The 22,294-nt window shown below is 35.6% G+C and overlaps 1 protein-coding gene across 1 annotated transcript in view; it reads right to left on the reverse strand.

Moving 5' to 3' along the window:
• The window catches only part of LOC140151364 (cytoplasmic phosphatidylinositol transfer protein 1-like), a 77,289-nt gene that overhangs the window by 22,883 nt on the left and 32,112 nt on the right, over positions 1-22,294 (reverse strand). The window contains exons 4-5 of the mRNA XM_072173674.1: positions 11,290-11,297; positions 695-766 (exon numbers count right to left, since the gene is read on the reverse strand). Coding sequence (XP_072029775.1) covers positions 695-766; positions 11,290-11,297 — 80 coding nt within the window. The remainder of the gene's footprint in view (positions 1-694; positions 767-11,289; positions 11,298-22,294) is intronic.

The following is a 22,294-nucleotide window of genomic DNA, read 5'->3' on the forward strand; positions in this document are numbered from 1 at the left end:
TTATGTAATCAAGCATTCAGCATCGCTAATACATATTCGTTTTGAAAGACAAAAGTACAAACTTGAATTTAGCTTAAGTAACAGCCATCCAAGTCATGCATGAGCGGAGATACACCATAGTTGCGGGAACTTATTGACCAGCCCTCGTAACATATGTTGCTTTGGAATGGCGTTTTTGTGGCCTTCTAGTGGGGGTACACATCTTGTTACAAAAAAACCCATAACGGTTTTTTTCATACGAACCAAAAACTCACAACATCACTTTGTACATATAAAAAAAAACACAGTGTCACTCTAACTACTCGGAACCAGAAGTGTTTCCATATCTGCAGAGCTCATTCATGCCATCCAACAACCTTGTAATATGATTTAGACCATATTCTAATTAGCACAAAATAGGCAGGAATTGTGTCAGTTTTATTTCTCTGCACACTAAAGAAACCCTGTGTTATGCTGTATGCACTCTACTTCTTGTATGTACAGGTGTCACACATTTTATATGCACCCTGTATGTTGTGATAGTGTTGTGTCTATACTACGGCATCAATTTTCACAGTTACGAGGCCCGCCTATTTGGTACTGATTAAACTAGATATGGAGTGCATAAATATTATGGTTGATATGCACAAGGCAGACTTAATTGCTTTCCTGGTGTATTTATCACTTGATAGATTTCACTAATATATGTACTTACATTTTCGGATGTGCCACTGTTGTTTTCGTATCTTGTTTCGATGTGTATTGAAAATTTAGGGACAAAGGAACACTGTAAGTGAGAAAAGAAAACAGAAACAAATGTATTAATTCAATTGTGTACTTTATCTTCCATTGAATACTATCTATAAAATATACACTGTTATACATATTTTAATTAATGTATGTTTGAATCAATGGTATTGAAAACATTGGTTAATGCATAAAAGCAACAAGGACGGGACAAGGACAAAATTCTGATATGATATGCTGAAGATGCAGGCATTCATGAAGAACCACAAAGTTGATGTTGGTTAAGATATGAACTACATCACCAAATGCTATCTACTGAAGATAGGAATGGTATCACAATCAAATGCTACCTACTGCAGATATGAATGGCATACAATCAAAATGCTATCTACTGAAGATATGAATGGCATACAATCATAATGCTATCTAATGAAGATAGTTATGATATTGAAATCATAATGTAATCTACTGAAGATATGGATGGTATACAATCATAATGCTATCTACTGAAGATATGAATGGTATACATTCATAATGCTATCTACTGAAGATATGAATGGCGTACAATAAAAATGCTATCTACTGAAGATATGAATGGTATACAATACAAATGCTACCTACTGAAGATATGAATGGCATACAATCATAATGCTATCTACTGAAGATATGAATGGCATACAATCATAATGCTATCTACTGAAGATATGAATGGCATACAACCAAAATGCTATCTGCTGAAGATATGAATGGCATACAATAAAAATGCTGTCTTCTGAAGATATGAATGGCATACTCGTATGATATACGGTACCATTTTAAAGCTTATGATATATATTTTCTAAACACAAAATAAAACTAAATTGACTAGGGGCTGACTCTACGGCTGATTTGTAGTGTCCGGTCACATATATAATCAAAATTCCATCTACTGAAGATATGAATGGCATTACAATCAAAATGCCATCTACTAAAGACATGAATGGCATACAATCAAAATGCTATCTACTAAAGATATGAATGGCATACAATCAAAATGCTATCTACTAAAGATATGAATGGTATACAATCCAAATATCTACTGAAGATATGAATGGTGTGTAATTAAAATGCCATCTACTGAAGATATGAATGACATACAATAAAGATATGAATTACATAACAATCATAATGTTATCTACTGAAGACATGAATGACATACAATCATAATGCAATCTACTAAAGATATGAATGGTATACAATCCAAATATCTACTGAAGATATGAATGGTGTGTAATTAAAATGCCATCTACTGAAGATATGAATGACATACAATAAAGATATGAATTACATAACAATCATAATGCCATCTACTGAAGATATGAATAACATACAATCATAATGCTATCTACTAAAGATATGAATGGTATACAATCCAAATATCTACTGAAGATATGAATGGTGTGTAATTAAAATGCCATCTACTGAAGATATGAATGACATACAATAAAGATATGAATTACATAACAATCATAATGCCATCTACTGAAGATATGAATGACATACAATAAAGATATGAATTACATAACAATCAAAATGTTATCTACTGAAGACATGAATGACATACAATCATAATGCTATCTACTGAAGATAGCAGACCAGTTTGAAAATTCAAATCCACTGTAGTAGATATCTAAAATGCTATAGAGCTATTTAATATATGCATGATATGGATGGTATTAGAATCAAATGCTATCTACTGAAGATAGCATATCAATGTTAATGTTCAAATCCAATATACTATAGAGATATAAATGCTATCTACTAAAGATATGAATGAATATGTACTACAATTAAATCACCATCTTTTTCAAATTGAAAGTTGCAATCCTTTCTACTAGAAATCTACATGATCTGAAAGTAACAGTGACTGAATACATACTGTCAACTGAATTTTTGAACAGGCCATATATAAATTTGTTAAAAACAGTGCATGAATTGTATACTATAATAATGGTATGCTTAAAATAATTACCACGCCTCTAAATGGGCGACACCAATATAAATAATGAACAGTTGAAATCACCTATATTTGTTTTTGGTAAGAAAGATTTTACCGTAAGAAGGACCTTTTCTTTGGAACAAACTCCCTCGCCATATCCGCCACTCTCCAACGCTGGCAACCTTCCGGTCTAATCTAAAGACTCATTTATTTAATATTTGATTTGTCATTTGTTCTTGTTTGTTGTTTTTCTTATTTATTTTCTTTTGTAAAGCACAGTGATACATAGTTTCTCTTTGTAAGAGCGCTATATAAGTGCCTGCATAGCATAGCATTTTACCGGGGGTATATACTTTTCTCAGCCATAAATAATTATGTGTTGCAAAAACAATATGTAATGAGTTACACCTGGAGTAAGTAGTTTCTTTCTGTACTACTAGTGCACCTGCAGCTGTGAGAGCCCTGATGCTGTGAGAGCACTGGCTGACCTCAATTTTGTATCGAGGATGCCACCCACCAAGTTTGAGCCGGTTAGGACAAAGTTTGAAATCCATGACCTTTGACCTTTGACCTCGGATGACCTCCATATAATGTTTTTCATGCTCCCCTCATATAAAGGATTCCACCTACCAAGTTTGAGCCCGATCGGACAAAGTTTGAAATTTGACCCCTCCGTAATGACCTTTGCCCTCGGTTGACCTCGATTTTATTTCGCCCTATATTCCCCTTGTATCAAGGGTCCCACCCACCAAATTTGGGCCCGATCGGACAAAGTTTGCAAAATTGACCTTTGACCTTGACCTCCGATGACCTTCAAAACCACACGGTCAACATGCTTTTCCGGCACCTACCCATGTCCCAAATATCGGATCGATGCGTCGCATAACGGCGGAACGCATAGCGGACAGACAGACAGATAGACAGACAGAGACCGCTTATTATTTTAGTACTAGTGCACCTGTAGCTTTGCAGCAATGCATTCTGGGTAGACATTACAGTGCATTTCAATTTGGGCAAACAGCCAAAAGCTGAATGAAACTTGTCCAGAGTTGCCCATTACACATCTTTGTATCCACTTGCTGCTGCTTTTGCTATCCAGTTGGGGTATTTTCCCCCTAGATGACCTTTGACCTCGAGGGGCCCTTAGAAAACCACCGGTGAACATGCTTTTCCGTCACCTACCCATATCCGAAATTTACGCCTCGATGCGTCAAGCGGCGGCGAAACGCATAGCTGGACAGACAGATAGACAGATAGATAGATAGACAGACAGATAGAGACCGCTTATTATTTTATTAGTATAGATATCAACACCTCATGGCAAGGTAACAAATCATCCGTATAATTAACTAAAGGCATCACACATTCCTCATATACTTCCCTATTGGCATGGCAACTTTATTGCATTGGATACTATTAACTCTTATGAACCAATTTCTTTTTCAAACAAGACAGGTGTGAACACACACAAGGCAATTCTCAGAGGATGGTTTATTTTTGGTTATAGACCCATGTTCGGTTAAATTAAATTTCAAAGTCATAAATTCACAAGCAAATTACCTGGGACTAAGTATGACCTTTGGTTCATACTACATTATGCGATCTAACGGCACGCCTGATTGGTCGAGAGCCAGGCATAAACCGCATTAATGCCTGGATGCTTTAGTGGGATAAGTTTGGTGTTAAAAAAACACAAATCCAGGAAAATCTTATTTTTACAAGCCGACGTCAAACGTCGGCTTGTGCTGTCTCTTCTCAATTCTTCTTTCTTCTTCTTTCTTCTGGCAACCGCAATCAACTGCATGTAGCTCCGCAAGGATTGACAGATTTCAACCAAAGTTGACCCAAATGACCATTGGGCTAGGCCAAACCTTCCATTTGACTTTGACCTCGCTGTGACCTTTGACCTAGCTATAATGGTCAAAATGTGATTTCACAAAAATGCTACTCCTTCCACAAATTTCATGCAATGATCATCTGACTCATGCATATGAATCAACATGTGGCAGTGCTTAAAACTTCCTAAAAGAATTGAGGTCAAAGGTCATTAAGGGGTCATTTCCGGTCAAAATCTGAAAAATTTGTAAAAATATTCAAAAATCACTGTCTTTACAAATTACATAGCAGAGAGGCGCCATTCGCACACATGCATCGCGACTAGCCAGGGTCTTTAGGATGCCTACAGTTTTGGGGTCAAAGGTCATTAAGGGGTTACTTCGGTCAAAAACCAAAATTATCAAAAATGTTCAAAAATTTTTTATCTCAAAATGTAAACAGACCAGAATAATATAACCAACATACATAAATTAGTGTTCCCTGATGTATGCATGGTATTTTTATTTTGGGGGTCAAAGGTCATTAAGGGGTCACTTCCTGTTTTTAGCTGAATAACTTCAAGAATTTTTATCTCAAGAACTGAACATGTTATAATTTTTTATTTAAAATTGGAACAATGCATTTTGTCGGTGTACATAAGGTTTTTTTTTCATTGAGGTCAAAGGTCATTAAGGGGGTCAAAAGGTCAATCAAAATTTTCAAAAATCAAAATCCATGTATAAGTTCGATTAAGCTGAAATTCACCAGGAATATTTCTTATGACATCCTAAGCACAATGCAAGAGCAGTTGACCCCATCCGTAACCCAGGGGTCAAGTTATAGGGGTCAAATTGCGGCTTGTATTCAGCGTCTGTTGACTCTAGTTAAGAATGTTACATCTTATTTGTCCTATTATTTGAAGAAATACAATCACCGAATACTTTAGAATCAATGAATGGCGTTCATTGATAAAATTGAGGGTATGATCGTTTTTTATGTCCTTGGCTTTGCCTTCTATTTACTATCACCAATTCTACTAGATCCATGATTATGCATAATTAGTTTATCCTTACGAACAACATCAATACAACAAGGATGACAACATCAACAGCACCTTTCACCTAAGTTGAGGTGGGAGTCGATCAAGTGGAGGTGGAGTATGTAGTGCGTAATATGTGAACATCTGTCAAAGGGGACACTCTCACAAAATCCGTATGTTAGAGGTACTGATTAGGTCACATACAGGAATGACGTTTTGCAACTAAAATATCTTAATAAAATAATGTGTGGAATAAGAAAAAGGAGCAACTTCAGAAAAGTGGTTGTCATCCCCTACCAATAATTCTAACACTTACCCTAATCTGTTAATCCTACACCTAGTTCTTTTCCCTTAATGCTAACTCTGAAATGTAACTCTAATCCAAATTTATTGGGTGTCAGCAGTTATTATAAAGTCTTGCCAGATAAAGACACTTGTAAGTGTGTTTAAGTCAAAAGTATTACTTGAAGGCATTCAATTGAACAGGTAGGAGTTAAAACTCCTCTTCCGTTTAAAGTTCTAAATGTCTTATGTGCGTAAAAGGAAACAGCTAAAAGGATATGCTGTGTTTTGATTGATGCCTTTTAAAAATAAATTTAGAGGAAAGCAGGAAACACTGTTTTCTATGGCCTTGTGCAAATACATGGATTTCTGCTATTCACAGCTGTGGAACAATACCTGGTTTCTGCATATGAAAGTGCAGAAACTGCAAATTTCCTGGAAAAAATGTGTAGTACAATCTTCAAACATATGGTTGTACTTTTTAATAAACATGCATACATGTAGCTCTTAAAATTATGGCAAAGTACCCTCAGAAATAAGGCTAGCATAGTGAGCTGGGCCATCTTACTCTGGCATCTCCATTGACAATATATGCATGTGTATCATATGTGACATGATCTGGTCCATGGGGGCCAAAGGAGGAATTTTTGAAAATTGAGTTACTGTAATTATTACATTATACATACAATAGGCTATCATTTACTGAAAGCATCAAAGGTCTAGCATACTTGGTTTTTTATTAAGTATTTTAATGTTATTTTATTCCATATTTTTACTTTTATCTCAGTTTCAAATTTGCCGCCTTTGACCCCATGGACAAGATCGTGTCACATATAAGGAAATCAGAATTTTATATATTTCACTACAACAATGGAACAAATGTGATATCCGTTCATAAATAACTCTCGATTGGCATAACCAATTGAAATCTCACAATACTTCAGTCTTTAGATCACACTATTTGATGGAATATTGGTACTTCATAATAATAGAGAATGTTAACTCCATCTATAACTTAAGTGACTGATTACCAATTTAAAAACTGATCACAGAAAACCAAAAAGCAGTGATTTATAATAGTGTTCTATGCCCGGGTATGCTCAGCATAAATCCACAACCCTAAACACACTTTACAGGAATTCAATGACCACTGTGGTCCAAGACACACAATATAAACCACTTAGTAACAAACAGGGATAAGAAGTTAAGAAGCGCATACCCTGTATACACTACAATAAACCATCACAACCAGGATCAGCTCCAAAAGTTCTTGTATGGGTAACTGAGACAACTCCTTATCCTGGAGAATATATTCAAGTTTTAGGGGGCTTGAAATTGCATCGCCATACACCAATGTCTAACGCTTTACCAATTGAGATAACTTGATTGCTTATACACGTAGAAGACCAGGATATGATTATTTTTGGTTGACAAATGGAACTTTGCTGAATCAATATCTTTACAACACATCATGCCATGAGTTTAGAATTTGAAGCCCTAGCTAAAAGCCTCCACATTATTTAATATTTCAAAAGTTGAAGCCTTAGCTAAAAGCCTCCACATTATTTAATATTTGAAAAGTTCAAAATTTGTCCTCATATACCTTCCAGTCAGCCTCCCATTTTTTTCATATCTAGATTATTCTAGAGAATTACTTTCAGCATCATTTCTGAGAATTATGTTGAATAATATGTGCATTATTAGTTTAAAAATGCACATCAGGTATCTCAATAAAATGGTCACACTTCAACCACATGAGTCTTCTCATGCCTTAATAATGCAGAACAAGTTTTTGGAATCACGTTTTATTGTAACCATATATCTCACCAGGAGCAGAGATTGTGCTTCAAAGTCATGGTTTAATACGGCAAGGAGGTGTGTAGTCAGGATTCTATGCATGCTTGATTTGAAGTATCCTGTCTTCAAGGTCTTGTCTTTGGGGGTATTCACATGATGCGCTTAGACCTAAATTGACATAGATTCATATATGAAAGTATAATGAGGATTATGTGCATGCTTGATTTGAAGGGCCCCAGGTCTTTGATATTCACATAATGCATGTACTTAGAGTCAAGATTCTAATTTTATGTGCAAGTTTTTCTGACTTTATCTTTGGTGGTTCTATATTCATATGATATATATTTGTCACTTTTACATGAGATGGATGAGCACTCCCATATCAAAGGCCAACTACATTGTATGTTGCATCACTGCACTGGCTTTCAGAGAAGAACGGCACTCCCTTGCTCAGATTGACGCAAGCGCCCTGTTAATGAGTGACATACACAGAGCTTTGTGTTCATTCTAAGGGTGACGATCTGCGTCATCCAACAATTTCACGCACAATCGCCCAATCAGATTATTGGTCTGTTGCTATGATTGTCAGATGATTGATTCAGCCTATCAGGACCCCATTTCTGTGTGCAAGCTCTGTACGCTCTCAAAATGTAAACAAGTGTCGTTCTTCTCTGACAAAAACTTTAAGAACCGAAAAACCCAAAACCACCCATAACTTTTCAATTACTTGAATGGCAGTTGCCATTCATCACATTTCAAAAAGTATGTTATATTGTGATTTGAAGCCATTTAAAAAGAGAAATTCAATAAAGCTGCAGTGGATCTGCTTGTGACTCGCTCCCTAAGACACATTTTTTAGTATAAAGCAAGCTTTCACCAAATCATCATCTAAATCAAGTCCAAAAAGTTCATCATACAAACACTTGAGCATACTTCCCTGATTCACATATGTGACACGATCAAGGGGAATGAGTCACATGTCGGCAATTTCCAATTAGAAGTTTTTAAATCATTTTCTTGCAGTTTACAAATACTTCATTTTGATGCAAACCCCATCAGAATCGGACATCTCGTTACTGCGTTATGAGCAATTTATCAATGGCTGAAAACAATATAAAACAAAAGAATTTGAACACTGTTTTTGCCAATATCTCAAAAACAATATTAGCGACATCCGACTAATTCCCCTTGATCATGTTACACATGTGTAAACTGGGACTATCAGAGTGACAACATAAGTGTATTTAAACTGAACACTGACAATCATACAGATTGATCTTAATTAAGTTGTACCATGTGAACATCTCTATTTATATTGCCACCCATCCTCTGGGAGGATGGCTACTAAATTTGCTTATTGTGTAAATGAGGCCTCAGAAATTTGATGTAATTTCACATAGTCCCAATCATGGGAAGTTTAGCTTCAATAGGTATGAAGGAACTGTACCCACTATCCAGGTTTTATCTATTCATGTTTAAATTAATATACTTGAAACATTTTTTGTTGCTTTTTGCAATATACAATCCATGTAGGATGAACTTGAACAATCAGCTCATTCTTTCAATGAGTTATTTTCCCATTGAATTGCGGAAACAATGATCTTTACTCAAATCCCCTAGTACGGCCTGCCAATGCGTGTCAAGTCAATAACACTAAATGCTGTTTGCCATCACTAAGCATAGATTACCTTTCCCCTTCTGCAAAGAGAAAACCAAGTTAATTGAATAATTTGAATGCAAAAATAATGACTTTGGATTCCAAAGCAAACACTCAAGCCCTCTTGAGCTTCCACAAAGTGGCCTCCTTAAGAGAAGCTTGGGACATTTATTTTTGTTCCAAGAAATCCGGAGATAACCATTTTCAACGCAATGTGTGGAGGTTGTTCGAATAAGCAATATATTTATACTATAACTAGTATCTTATACACACATGCCTGGACAGCTTAAGGGCTCGGACAACAACGTTTTCACATGTTTTTTGTGGGACCTGAGAGCACATCAGACATATATGTGATGCGATCAAGCAAAATCAGTCGGAACTCGGAAATATTGATTTTGAGATACAGCCAAACAAAGGCAATATTTCCTTTTGTTTCCTGCTGTTTTAGAAACTCTTTAATTGCTCCTATCTTTAAAACTGGTTGTTCAATTTCAATGGGGTTTTCTGCAAAATGTAGCTTTGTAAATGCTTTTTACTATCTTATAAGAAAATGAAAATTTAATATTTCTGAGTTCCGACTGATTTTGCTTGATAGCATCACATATATGAGGCCAAAAATTCTACGCCTGTATCCATGTTTTACCTTTTTTTCCATTTATGATTTTCTTTACAAGCAACATGAAAGCAAATAAAACTTGTTTGGCAATATCCTTTGGAAACACATCTATATTATTATATCTGATGCTTGTGAATGACAGCGGGTGATTAAATCATTAAGGTAGTGTAAATCCTTGCATGCCATCACTGAACCAACGTATGCCCTGTGTCATCATCATGATCATACCTAAGTATTGCTAACCTCACAGGCAAATTCTTAGCCTATCAACGTATTAGCAATATATGCAGTCAGGAATATCGGCCCAATTACCACGGTGTCAAATTTGTATCAAGTAATCAGTTCTTCATCTCATATCACTACTGTGCAAGTAGAAATTTTCATGTGATATTAATTTTACTGATTGTATACTTTTCGCATATTTGTGTAAAATTAACAAAGGTTGAAAACATTGCGTTTTGTGTATATCGGTATAAGACTTAGAAATGTATGAGATTTGTGCCTATCTTTTTCAAACATCTTTTTCAAATATGTCCATGTTTAGTACCGTAAAAACTTGATAGTTTAGCATATGTGCTTACTATCGAGCGCTTTTGAAAACATGATATTGTACCAAAGCCCGGTGCTTTACCAACTGAGCTAATGGGGTCGACACACACATTTGCTGGTTTAGTTGTTCGTATATAGCTATGAGTATCGATGATTTGCTCAAAACCCTTTTATTTACACTTTTGTGGATGGGGCTCTTCATATTTGCATGTTTTAACAATGCTCGAGTAAGCACATATGCTAACTATCACGTTTTTACAGTACTAAACATGAAAAAAGATGGGCACAAACAAAACAAACTGAATGTTTGATTTGTATGAGTAACATTTTAAAAATTATTTTAATCTATTTATTTGTCAAAACAATCATATATTTCAAATTTTTGAAAGCAATGGTGTACATGCAAGCTGCATGCATCAGTTTCAGGTCAAGTTTTAATTATGTAGCTTTATCTGATCACAAATATCATAACATATTAATTTCATTCAGTCAGGCCGATCTTCTATCATAACATATTAATTTCAGTCAGTCAGGCCGATCTTCTATCATAGCATATTAATTTTATTCAGTCAAGCCAATCTTCTCTATACCTACATGTACATGTATGCAGATTATTTCACACAGACAGGTCACCCATGATAGGTTTTACAATTTTGCAACTTAGGCTACTTACCTCAAAGAATGAACTTGGAAAACAATCGAGCAAACAAACACCAAAATGAACACAACAAACATGTACAACAAACAAACATGTAAACAAATAAAAGTAAGCAAGCAAACAAAGAAGCATGTCAATGACAAAAGTTAAATATTAAGCATGTACTTACTGTGTATTCTGCATGATGATGTTGTACATGGAGCAGCAACAAATTTAATGTGAAAGAAAAGGAGAAAACAAAAAATTCAATCAATACGCATGTTATAATTTGATTAATTCACACATGTATGTTTATGAGTTGTAATCTTGGGCTAAAAGATTGCGATGATATGGTATATCACTAGATCTGCATATTTTAGGCATGCACACCTTGTGGGTTGAAATAGCTTAATTTGTTTTAAGATAATAACAATTAACAATGCGAAAAGTAACAAAATGTTTACAGACATAGACATGTATGTCCATATGATATGTGACTGACATGATCTGGTCCAAACAGAGCAAGGTCGGCAATAATGAAATTGAGATAGCGGCAAAAACAAGAAGCAAAAAACAATAAAAATAATTAATAAAAACATACGGAAATTGACAAATGTGACCCGACCGGTCTACTTAGGCTTCAGTCATATATATTTTTTCGAAATTGAGTTATTATCAGGTTTATATGAAGTAAGAATGTCTACTTCTCAGTCCAAACCCCATGTTCATAACAGATTTGCTTGCTAATGCTAAGTTACAATATTTTTACATGTTCATAGTCTAACTATAACCCTAACCTATTTATGGCTATATCTCAGTTTTGTATTTGCCAACATTAACCGGAGTGAATACAAGCCACATATACAATGTAAGTTGATTAGAAGTTTATAACTTTATGCCAAGGACTTTGGGATTTCAAAATCAGAGAGCTTGGGTACAGAGCAAGTTAGTACGGGTAAGGCAAAAAAAACCCAAGTTTGTTTCCTGTAGCGCGCGCATTTAGTTTTTGATGGCTTATTGTGTGCATTTGAATTCCACTTACAAAGAAAAAAGAAAGAAAAAAAACCCGGAAAAATCGCAAAAAATAATATAAAACACTACTGGAGTAAACATTTACACATTACACAACAAACGAGCATAGTGAATAACTACTGCAGGTTGAAAAGGGGTCAATAAATATTCTTGAATATGAAGAAATATGATTTTTTTTTTTTTTTTGTCGGAGAAACCCACTGTAAATTCCCATTCCAATTTGCAGCGAAAAGGGTATTTTTTTTTTCCATTTCAAGACTTGGATTTAAAAAGAAAATGCATTTCGCATTTGACTTTTTGGACATGCTACAGGAAACAAACATTTGACTAAATAATCTCACATTTAAAGACGATTATAACTGATAGAAAAACTTGATGAACACAGAGAATATTTATGCTCTATAACCTGGTTTATAAGACCTCTGGGACGTTTCCAGGAAATATAATTAATATTCACATCACACACTTCTGCTGTGTCTCTGCAAATGCAATGATTTACATAATGCTTGGTTCAAGTCACGCTCTGTAATTTCATACCTTCTCTTATTTATTGAGGAGGTTATGGTCATATGACAAAGTGGTATTTCAATATTTTATTTTGATGTATGGGGATCTAGTCATGTTATTTATATGTGTACATTTCACAATCCCATATTTTAATACACAGACACACACAGATATGTTCAAATATTTATCAGAAATATTCATCAGACACAATGGCAGAGAAATACGCCCCATGTTCACACACATAAATACCCCCCCACACAGCCTTGCACATCATTATTTTTTTGGTAGGTATGCTCCCCACCGAACTGGAATTGGTGTGTCTTCGGGAGCTGATGACATGTTTTTTAAAATAAAAAACTGTCTTTCTAAATTGCAAAATGTCGTAATAAAATATCTTTATTGGCTTTCCAGTTCAAAATAACCAGAAATTGGTAACTTGTGGGCCCTTTAGAGTTGAAACCATCAAGATCACGGCTCTTTCAGTACTGTTTTGGTCAAATTCAGAGGTATTTTGAAGCTAGTCCACAGTCCACATACAAAGGTCTGTCTAGGGGAGCAGTCCACATACAGAGGTCTGTCTAGGGGAGCAAACCTGTACATGGCTCAAATGGCCCTTGAGGAAGAATATATAGGCTCTTCATACTGTGAGTACTGCTCTGGAGCAACCTTTACCTTGCAACAATTTGGGCTATTCCAGTTGAAATCCATACACCCCCTATCATGCCTATGGAAGACATGACCTGAATCTCCAACATAGGGAGTGTGAATTTCAAATAGAGTTACCTGAATTTATGATTCTATTTGAAATCTACACTCCCTGTGTGGGAGATTAAGGTCATGTCTTCCATAGGGGGGAAGGTGAATTTCAACTGGAATAGCCCAATTCAGAGTATAATCATGGTAATTGACTCACAATGATGGATGATATATCATTTTGGTGGCATCCATGCATCAGCACGTATCATAATGCATTAACAGAATTAAATGAAAACTCTGGAATACCAATTTCCAATATCTGCTCATGTAATAATTTGCACTATTATTTTTTGCTATCATGATTATTGCATATGGTGGCAATTGATGGAATTCAATTATGCATGAAATTGCATATTCAGTGAAAATTTACTAACAATATACCATGTATCTAAATTTCTTATGTCAGATTTGATTGCTTATTTATCATGTTTATTGCAGGTATAATGTGAATGGTCCTGATATGATATAAATCTGTTTCTAACTGAGTTTTGCACTGAATATCTTCATTTCTATCTGCTGATTAGTTTAAGCTCAAATTGCTTCAAATGGTTCCCGAAAACAAAATAAAATCATAATTTCCCACTTTAAATTAAATTTTAATTAAATTTTTATGCTTTTGATTGCTCAATAGTGAACAAAGGACAACTCCTTGATCATATATATTGGTTTACAACTATATTTAAAGTTCAGTTGCACAATTTATCGGTCATCTACACCAGGCACAAAAAGAAACTCGTCAGTTTTATTCATCCTTGCTGTTCAATAACTTGATAATTTTGGATAATTCGGAAATATACATTTTGTTAATTGGACTTTTCTTTCTCACTTGACACCCTGTTCGTGAACATTGAGCAAGAATTGACCAAGATATGCGCCTCCAAACTCCCAAACGAAAAGTTGCAATTTTAACGATTCAATTGTGCCTGTTACACTGTGTGCGTTATTGATTGGCCCGTGGTGCTTGTATGCAATACAACGATGCGTTCCCATTGAAAACCGTTGAAAATGCAACTTTTCTTTTTGGGGTTTGAGGCTTTGGAGGAGCATATCTTGGTCAATTCTTGTTCGTTTTTCACAAACAGGGTGTCAAATGAGAAAGCAAAGTCCAATTAACAAAATGTATATTTCAAAATAATCCAAAATTATCAGGTTGTTGAACAGCAAGGATGAATATAACTGACGAGTTTCTTTTTGTGCCTGGTGTATACTAATTACACTGACACCTTTTATCTGGGTCACCCAAAGCCACTTTATGGAAATTATCTGTGTCAAGAAAATGTGTGGGCACACTTCATATACACTGTCAATGGGGACACACACATGAGAAATTGCAGTGTAAATGGGTACACATGGGAACCATGGTAGTCAGCTCTTGCTGGATGGTGATAGATCGCAAATAGCATAAAAATTGCATTATAAAGAATGTATGCAGTCAAGTTAGGGGGCAGCCCTCGAATTAAGGATCTGAAGGGGCACGGCAACTTTTTTAGGGCAAGTTGATAATTGCCTTGGATTTTCACTGAAAAGGCAAGGCCGCACAGCAGTTTGTAATATTTCAAGAGGGCATCATGGCAACTGTTAAAAATTTGAGAAGGGCACCAAGGCAATTTCTCAAAAATGAAGAAAACACACACAAACATAGATAGATAATTTTATAATGAAGGGGCAGGGCTGGGGCACCGATGGCAACTTCATTAGAGGGCACGGCAAGTGACTGCCTTGGGTAAAGGACATATTTTCAGGGCATTACGGCAGTGGGGATGGGCACCCATGGCAAAATGCCATGGGTGCCGTGGGTTAATTCGAGGGCTGTTAGGGGGTAAATCTTAATGTGGTACAGCCACTAAAACTCAAGTGGTAAGACAAAATTTAAAAAAAAGCCAATTGCCCAAGTGTATTTTATTGGTTTTTTTACTCACCATTTCATCACAATTAGTATTCAAAAGTGTCATCAAAAGTGGCTCAAAATAACATTTATAGGAAATTAAGTTAAAAGTTAAATTTTAATAAGTTGATTGAGATTGCTCATCCCAGAATTATTTGAAGCTGACCAAAGTTGCTTGGCACACGCCATTTATATATTGGTTCACTTCAAGTTTGGTAGTGATGGCAATGCTTTTTTGTGGTTACACCACAAGTGTACCAACAAAGTGCCCTTGTACTTGTGCGAAAATGCTCTGTGCGATTCAAAATCATGACTGGTGAAATATGCACATACGTCACTACCGAAGAGAAACATGTGCCCATCATCTATAGATGTAGCTCTCATATCAGGACACAGTACTCTTATCAAACCAACTTATGATAAACCATCTGAACCTGGATAACTTTCTATGAGCACTAAACATGACAAACAAGAAATAACCAAATAGGGACCAAAGACAATTAAACACTGAAAATTGGCATTGTCATTGAAAAACCTCATAACTTTGCAACTATAGTTCATTTGACTCGAGATAGTGCATGGGATACCTATGTGATACAGATGCGGTGGTGCATCTATAACGATGTGACTGCACCCTATACGGACATGCCCACATTGATCACACATGTATCACATGCGTCCTTACTGCCTCAATGAAGCCAAATGGACTATAGGTAGCTATAGGGATGTTATTTCAACAAAAGTACACTTAGTTCTGTGTAAGCTGATAATGATAACATCTCAACCCTGAACACATAATAGCTTCCTTTTGCCTGCCGGATCAGACTGTGTACATTATACACGTCATATCCCTAAAAAAAATTACAAATCTTTTTAAGATTTTTAATCAACAATATGTCCAGCAGGCTATATTAGAGTTGAAATTTGAACTATCACAAGCGAGGAGCACCAGGTCATAAGTGATGAGCCTGCATCATTGTGCACTGCCGCTAGCCATACAAGTGTTAGCATCACAGATAGTTCCACAGATTTGGATCCATTCAACGCTCATCCTCAAGCAGTACAACCAATGGGAAGGACGCCTGGATGCGATGATGGTAAACCTCCTGTCAGCATTAATCAGGGAATGACCTGACACTGCATTATGCAACAGTGTAACCAGTAGTGGTGTGTATAACCATGAGGCCAACAAGTAGAAGGGGAAAATAGATCAAGGCAAAATATGTATTGTCCTATGCGGACTCTTGTGTTTCCGCTCTCCTTCTATTTATAGACAATTTCGAGACTTGAAAGAGGCACTTTGGTTGTCTCTGATGATATTGCATCACTGCATGGATGATGAATACTGGCAGTATGCATGCCTATGTTAAAGCAAGAGCTCATCATGCCAACATTTCAATTTTCATGGGTACAAAATTCTGAAAGTCAGCAGTTCCTGAAGCACCTTAAGGCTGCGATCACATAGAAGTATACTGTATACGGTATCCGCTATACGATATACAATCATTCGATCAGGCCGAGTTCACAGAGTATATTCCTTTGAGAACTCAGCCTGATCGAATGAGCGTATATTGTATAGCGAATACCGTATATACTTCTATGTGATCGGAGCCTTTAGGTGAATTGTATGAGATCAAGTCTGAGCAAAGCTATTAATGCTAATTCATTTTAGTTCATTCATGGACATTTCCCCCCTCCCTCAGCAGAAGAAAACTTTTTTAACTTAAGAATCCAAAAAGTATTCTGCTGGGGTAACACTGAAAACTACACATGAATTGCCTGAATGACTGAAGTAAAAAAAAACACAGGCAAAAAACAAAAACAACCAGTGTTCCCCTTAGGTAGTATGGTGCATGATTGGCACAGGGCTTCCAAGCATTGGCGCAAGGCCTCCTAAGAAAAAAAAGGGGTTTCCCCACTATTTATAGGGACCCTTGAACCCCAAGTCCCTGGATCAAAAATGTCACTCACAGGTTAAATTTTGAATACAAACAAGAGAAAAATCTCCATCACAAACATGGTATGTATTCTATGAGATTCCGAATGAATCAAAGTAGAAAATTTGATTGAACTTGTCTGTTGCACCTAAATACACTCTGCTCCAGGTCACTGACATGGTTGATGAGTAATTGACTGATTGGTCATGTGACAAATTTCAAACTGTCATGTGATCATGATGATCAACCTAGTAGAGTAGGTCAGTGACACGCAAAAGGATTCATAGAAAATACAGCCACAAAGTTGCCGATTCCAAACACCATCAATTTCGATCAAAATGTTTTCCACAACCACTGGACATTAAACAGCATATCCGGTCAATCATAAAGGCCAAAAAAGAAGTTAAGTTATATTGCCCTTTTTCGACTTGCCCCGAAAATGTGAAAATCTAAGAGTCCAGGTTTTGTAATTCACACTGCATAGGTCTGATATATTCCAAGAACAAGCCTGACAAAATCTAAATAAATCATTTTTTTTTTAGTCTGAAAAGGGGCAATACAACTTAACTTCACATGACCATGGTATTTTGTGGGAAACTTGCATTTTCTATTATCATGGGTGGCAAAATATTTTTTCTAAAAATCGACCAAAGGATCCTGAGCTTGGAGCTTTAAAGGCAATTTGCCAAATCATCATAGACAAATGACTAGGCACATTTGAATGAAAGGACCATGTCCACAGTTTGAATTGCCATTTCTGCATATTAAATTAAAAAAATTAAAATTATTTATAAATTGCTTAAAAGTCATTAAAATTGTCATTAGGTATTTTTTAATTGAAAAATTTGGCAAAAAAATAAGGAACAAAAATTGTAAAATGTGTTATTTTGTCTTCAGCTTAACCACTAGCAGGCTATGTTAGCACATCTATGACACCAACAAAGGTGATAGAAATCTGAATTTTGATGATTTTTATGATCCTCCGGATGAGCAAATCACTGATTGGGCCTTTATACAAAAACATTGTTTGACAAATTACAGAACATGAGGACAGAACAAGAAATGAAATACAAACAAAGCAAAACAAACAGATATATTCCCATATTGAATACTGAACATCTTCCAAAATATTCCTATATGCCTTTAATTATAATTATATCATTGTTATTTCTGCAAACAAATATGCCAATTAATTCATTTCTCCTCATGACATGAATACTCTTGACTAAATGTAGTAATTTTGCACGTAAAAATGATGTTATTGTGAACTTGTTATTTCAGAAAACACAAGTGGTGTGTAATGATGGAATGCATTACCATACACCACTATGCTGTATGCCTGTATCTAGAGATTTCATAAACTATTCATACAATTTAATAATATTTCAAAGAGCCCTGAGGCAAAACTCGGTTACCTCGGTCATCAACTTCTTAATTATAGACCTTGTTTAATAAAAATTGATCACAAGCCTTGGTCTTTTTTTTAGTTGGAATTTGGCATGCAGCAAAATATAAAGGGCAAATTTTAAGTCAACCGTGATTCTAATGTTTACGATGGTTTAATTTTAAAAAAATTTCAGAAATCAAAATAAGGAGCAAACACATAATGTAAGCATCCAGATTTGTATTGTGTTTTAAAAACAACTTCTTATACAGAGAAAAGAAACTGGTGCACTGATGCAGCAGTGGATTCTTTTTTTAAGAGCCAACATATATCTCACTTATACAGGAACCCCAATGTCCAAGCTGATTGTTGCCTATGTAGAAGAAAGGAAAGAAGGAAGGAAGGAAGGAATAAAGAAGAGGACAGTTGCTTTCCCCACCCTGGTTTTGAACCACCGACCCTTCAAGTGCCAACCACCACACTGGAGATAGCAAGCCATCACCCAGCCAACAATGTCATGCGTTTACGTAGTTTGGCAGGATTATGCAATCGGATCACATACGATGCATGGTCTCACAGTCACTTTGTGCTGTATGATTTGTATGGTCTAGAAGTGTAAGGTTTTGGGCAGGCCTACATGAAGGGAAATTTTGTCTTAATTAACCCCAATGTACACACTGCTTTTTGCTAAAGTGGAAGGAAGGAAGGGAGAGAGGAATGAATGAATGAATGAATGAATGAAGGTAAGGAAGGAAGGAAGGAAGGAAGGAAGGAAGGAAGGAAGGAAGGAAGGAAGGAAGGAAGGAAGGAAGGAAGGAAGGAAGGAAGGAAGGAAGGAAGGAAGGAAGGAAGGAAGAAAGAAAGAAGAGAAAAAGTTGTTTTCCCTGCCCTGGTTTTGTTTTCCCTGCCCCAACCATCGACACGTGGGTGCCAACCACCACAACGGGAATAGCAAGCCATGTTTGTGACCATTCTGCAATCGAATCACATGGGATGCATGATATTGCAATCACTTTGTGCTAAATGGTTTTGTATCCTCTAGTAGCCTAAGTGCTAATTAGTGGTGTCACATACAATGTGCTCATTTGCCAGGTGAAAACAATAATGATGTATAGTTCACTTTACAGAAATCTATACTAATTACTATATAGGTTTTCCTTTTTTCTACTCATACATTAAGTTCCAAAAATGTACACACTGCCAGTATACTGCTCCATAACACTAAAATGAGGCTGAGGATTTTAAAATTTTTAACATAAATGCAAGAGATCATTTTTTTAACAGTGTCAAACCTAATTCATACTACATACTAGTGTTACTATCAGGAGTTGTGCCACCTGCCTTTTTCAAATTGATGACATTCGTAATTATCCACAATTTCATCGTAACCCTCTAGTTATAGACTGACAAACCATGCATGTATCTCACCATATGGCGTTTTTTTAATCAACAGCGATATTCATCAGGAGGTATTGTACATTAAATTCTAATTGATATCAACATTTTGCAATATCAATAATAATGATTTATGTTCAATATTAGAAGGTATATGAACATTGTTAACAAGTGTACATTGTTGGCATGTATTTTTTCCTGTAGTAATTGACTTTGTTGTTGTTAATTGGCTTCCAAGGTCACTTCCGCATTTGTAATCTGGAATAATTTGATAAATTGTTTGTAACCGATTTAAAACTACACTACACTGCAATGGACGGTATAATAAATAATGGAAATGTTTTGATTGAGATGCTACAAAAAGTAACAGGAATGATCTGGGTAGTAAAACTGTAAAGTGCATTTCGAAAAATAAAAAATAAAAAATAAATGGCAGTCATATCGCTATAGATGCACCACTTTTGCAAAATATAAATGACGATTTGTATTAGGGTTTGTGTTTTGGCACTAATATATTAAATTCATTGTATGGAACTATTCCTTTGTGTTCAAAGCTCACTCTTTTACTTGATATTTTGGCTTTTAATTGGGTAAAAAATTACTCCAAAGTTATACGCCGGTATATGAAATGGGAAAAAATGCTGTAAACATAGGAAAAAGTATATCACATAGTGCCATACATGTTACACTTTTTCTGTAAACATAGGAAACATGTATCACATAGTGGCGTATAGTATAATACGCCACTACATGTGATACACCAATTTCTACTGTTTTACCATTTTCTTACCATACGCCAATTTAATTATCTAATTACTAATTAATTCTAATATTCAGCTTTGGGACTTTAGTGTAATAGAAGAGAACAATATTTAAAACCTACATACAAAAAATTGCAAAATGACCAAAAATCACAATATGTCACTATGTGATGAATCTGAAAAAAATAAATCTATTCTTTTTTCACACTCAAAATCATATGAGGCTAATGACAAGAAATTCTCAACCAGCATTGCAGTTAGATGCAGTCAAATTAACCATAACAATTAATTTTGCTTGGTCATTAACAAAATTAATCATATCAATGAATTGTGCTTTATCATTACCAAAATTGCACAACATAATAACTAAAAAAAATTATTTTGAAAGTTTTTACAATCTACAATAACCTAGCTGGCACCGTAACCACAAATAAAACGTACCATTAAACTCTTCAAAACTACCAAAATCATGGAAAAGTAAGACTGCAAATATATCTCAATAGATGTTTTCTTTTTACTTCTTAGCCCTACCCTTTTGGGGCTCTTGATATAAGGCCAAGTAGTACTTGCCCCTGCCAGAAGGGGAACCCTCAATAAAGAACAAACAAACAATACTATACCCCAGATACTGCACAAAATCTCAATCAATTTGAGACTTCATAAAGCTTTCTAAATCTGCTGCATCTTGACAGTGTAGAATACCCTCATCCATTACTAAACCATCGCTGACATTTTGCCCAAAGAGAATCAATACATCATCTCTGCATTTTGGTAATGGTGAGTCTGCTCAGCATAACACAATGGTCTCACCAATTATCCACTGGTTTTTCCTCAGGTAAATCTCGGACATCACAAACCCCCTTCAACTCGGGGCACAATGTACTGACTCAAAAAGACATTCATAGATCAGTCAATCTCAAACTACACTATTCCAGGGAAATAAATAACTAGAGGCACCGAAGGCAATTGCCTTGGGTCCCCATGCCATTGCCCTGGTGCCCCTAATGTGTAACTTTGCATGTATTCTTTAGCATGTGATTGACTTGGTGCCCTAGCAGGTCTTAGCAGAATTACCTGGCTGCCCTCGCAAATGCCAAAATGAACTTTAGTTCCTGCTATTCCCCACACATCACTTTTGTTGTACTTATAATGAAGGGAGTAACTAACCCCTACAATGAATTTTCTTGCCAAGAGTGACAAATCTTAGCGCGCAAGAGACTGTGCAAATCCAATAGCGGACACAATCTCAAAGATGGACACTTCTTATTTTGCTAATATTTCTGAAAAGAAATTTTTATCAACTATTTTAAGCAACTTTTACAAATTGTTTGGTCCTTACAGATCTCTGAAAGTCCCTTCAACTTATTAGTGCATATACAGGAGAGTAACTATTCATTTCTAGATTACCGGCACAGTTGTCTTCAAAGCCTTCATTTCACCCTTTTTAAGATGAACACCCCTGTTGTAGTCCTTTTGAAAAAATTACTTTCTGGAAAAATTCACCTATATAATACAACTAATTACCCAAAATACAAAAT

This window comes from Amphiura filiformis, chromosome 4 (assembly GCF_039555335.1).
Source record: "Amphiura filiformis chromosome 4, Afil_fr2py, whole genome shotgun sequence".
Taxonomy (NCBI): Eukaryota; Metazoa; Echinodermata; class Ophiuroidea; order Amphilepidida; family Amphiuridae; genus Amphiura; species Amphiura filiformis.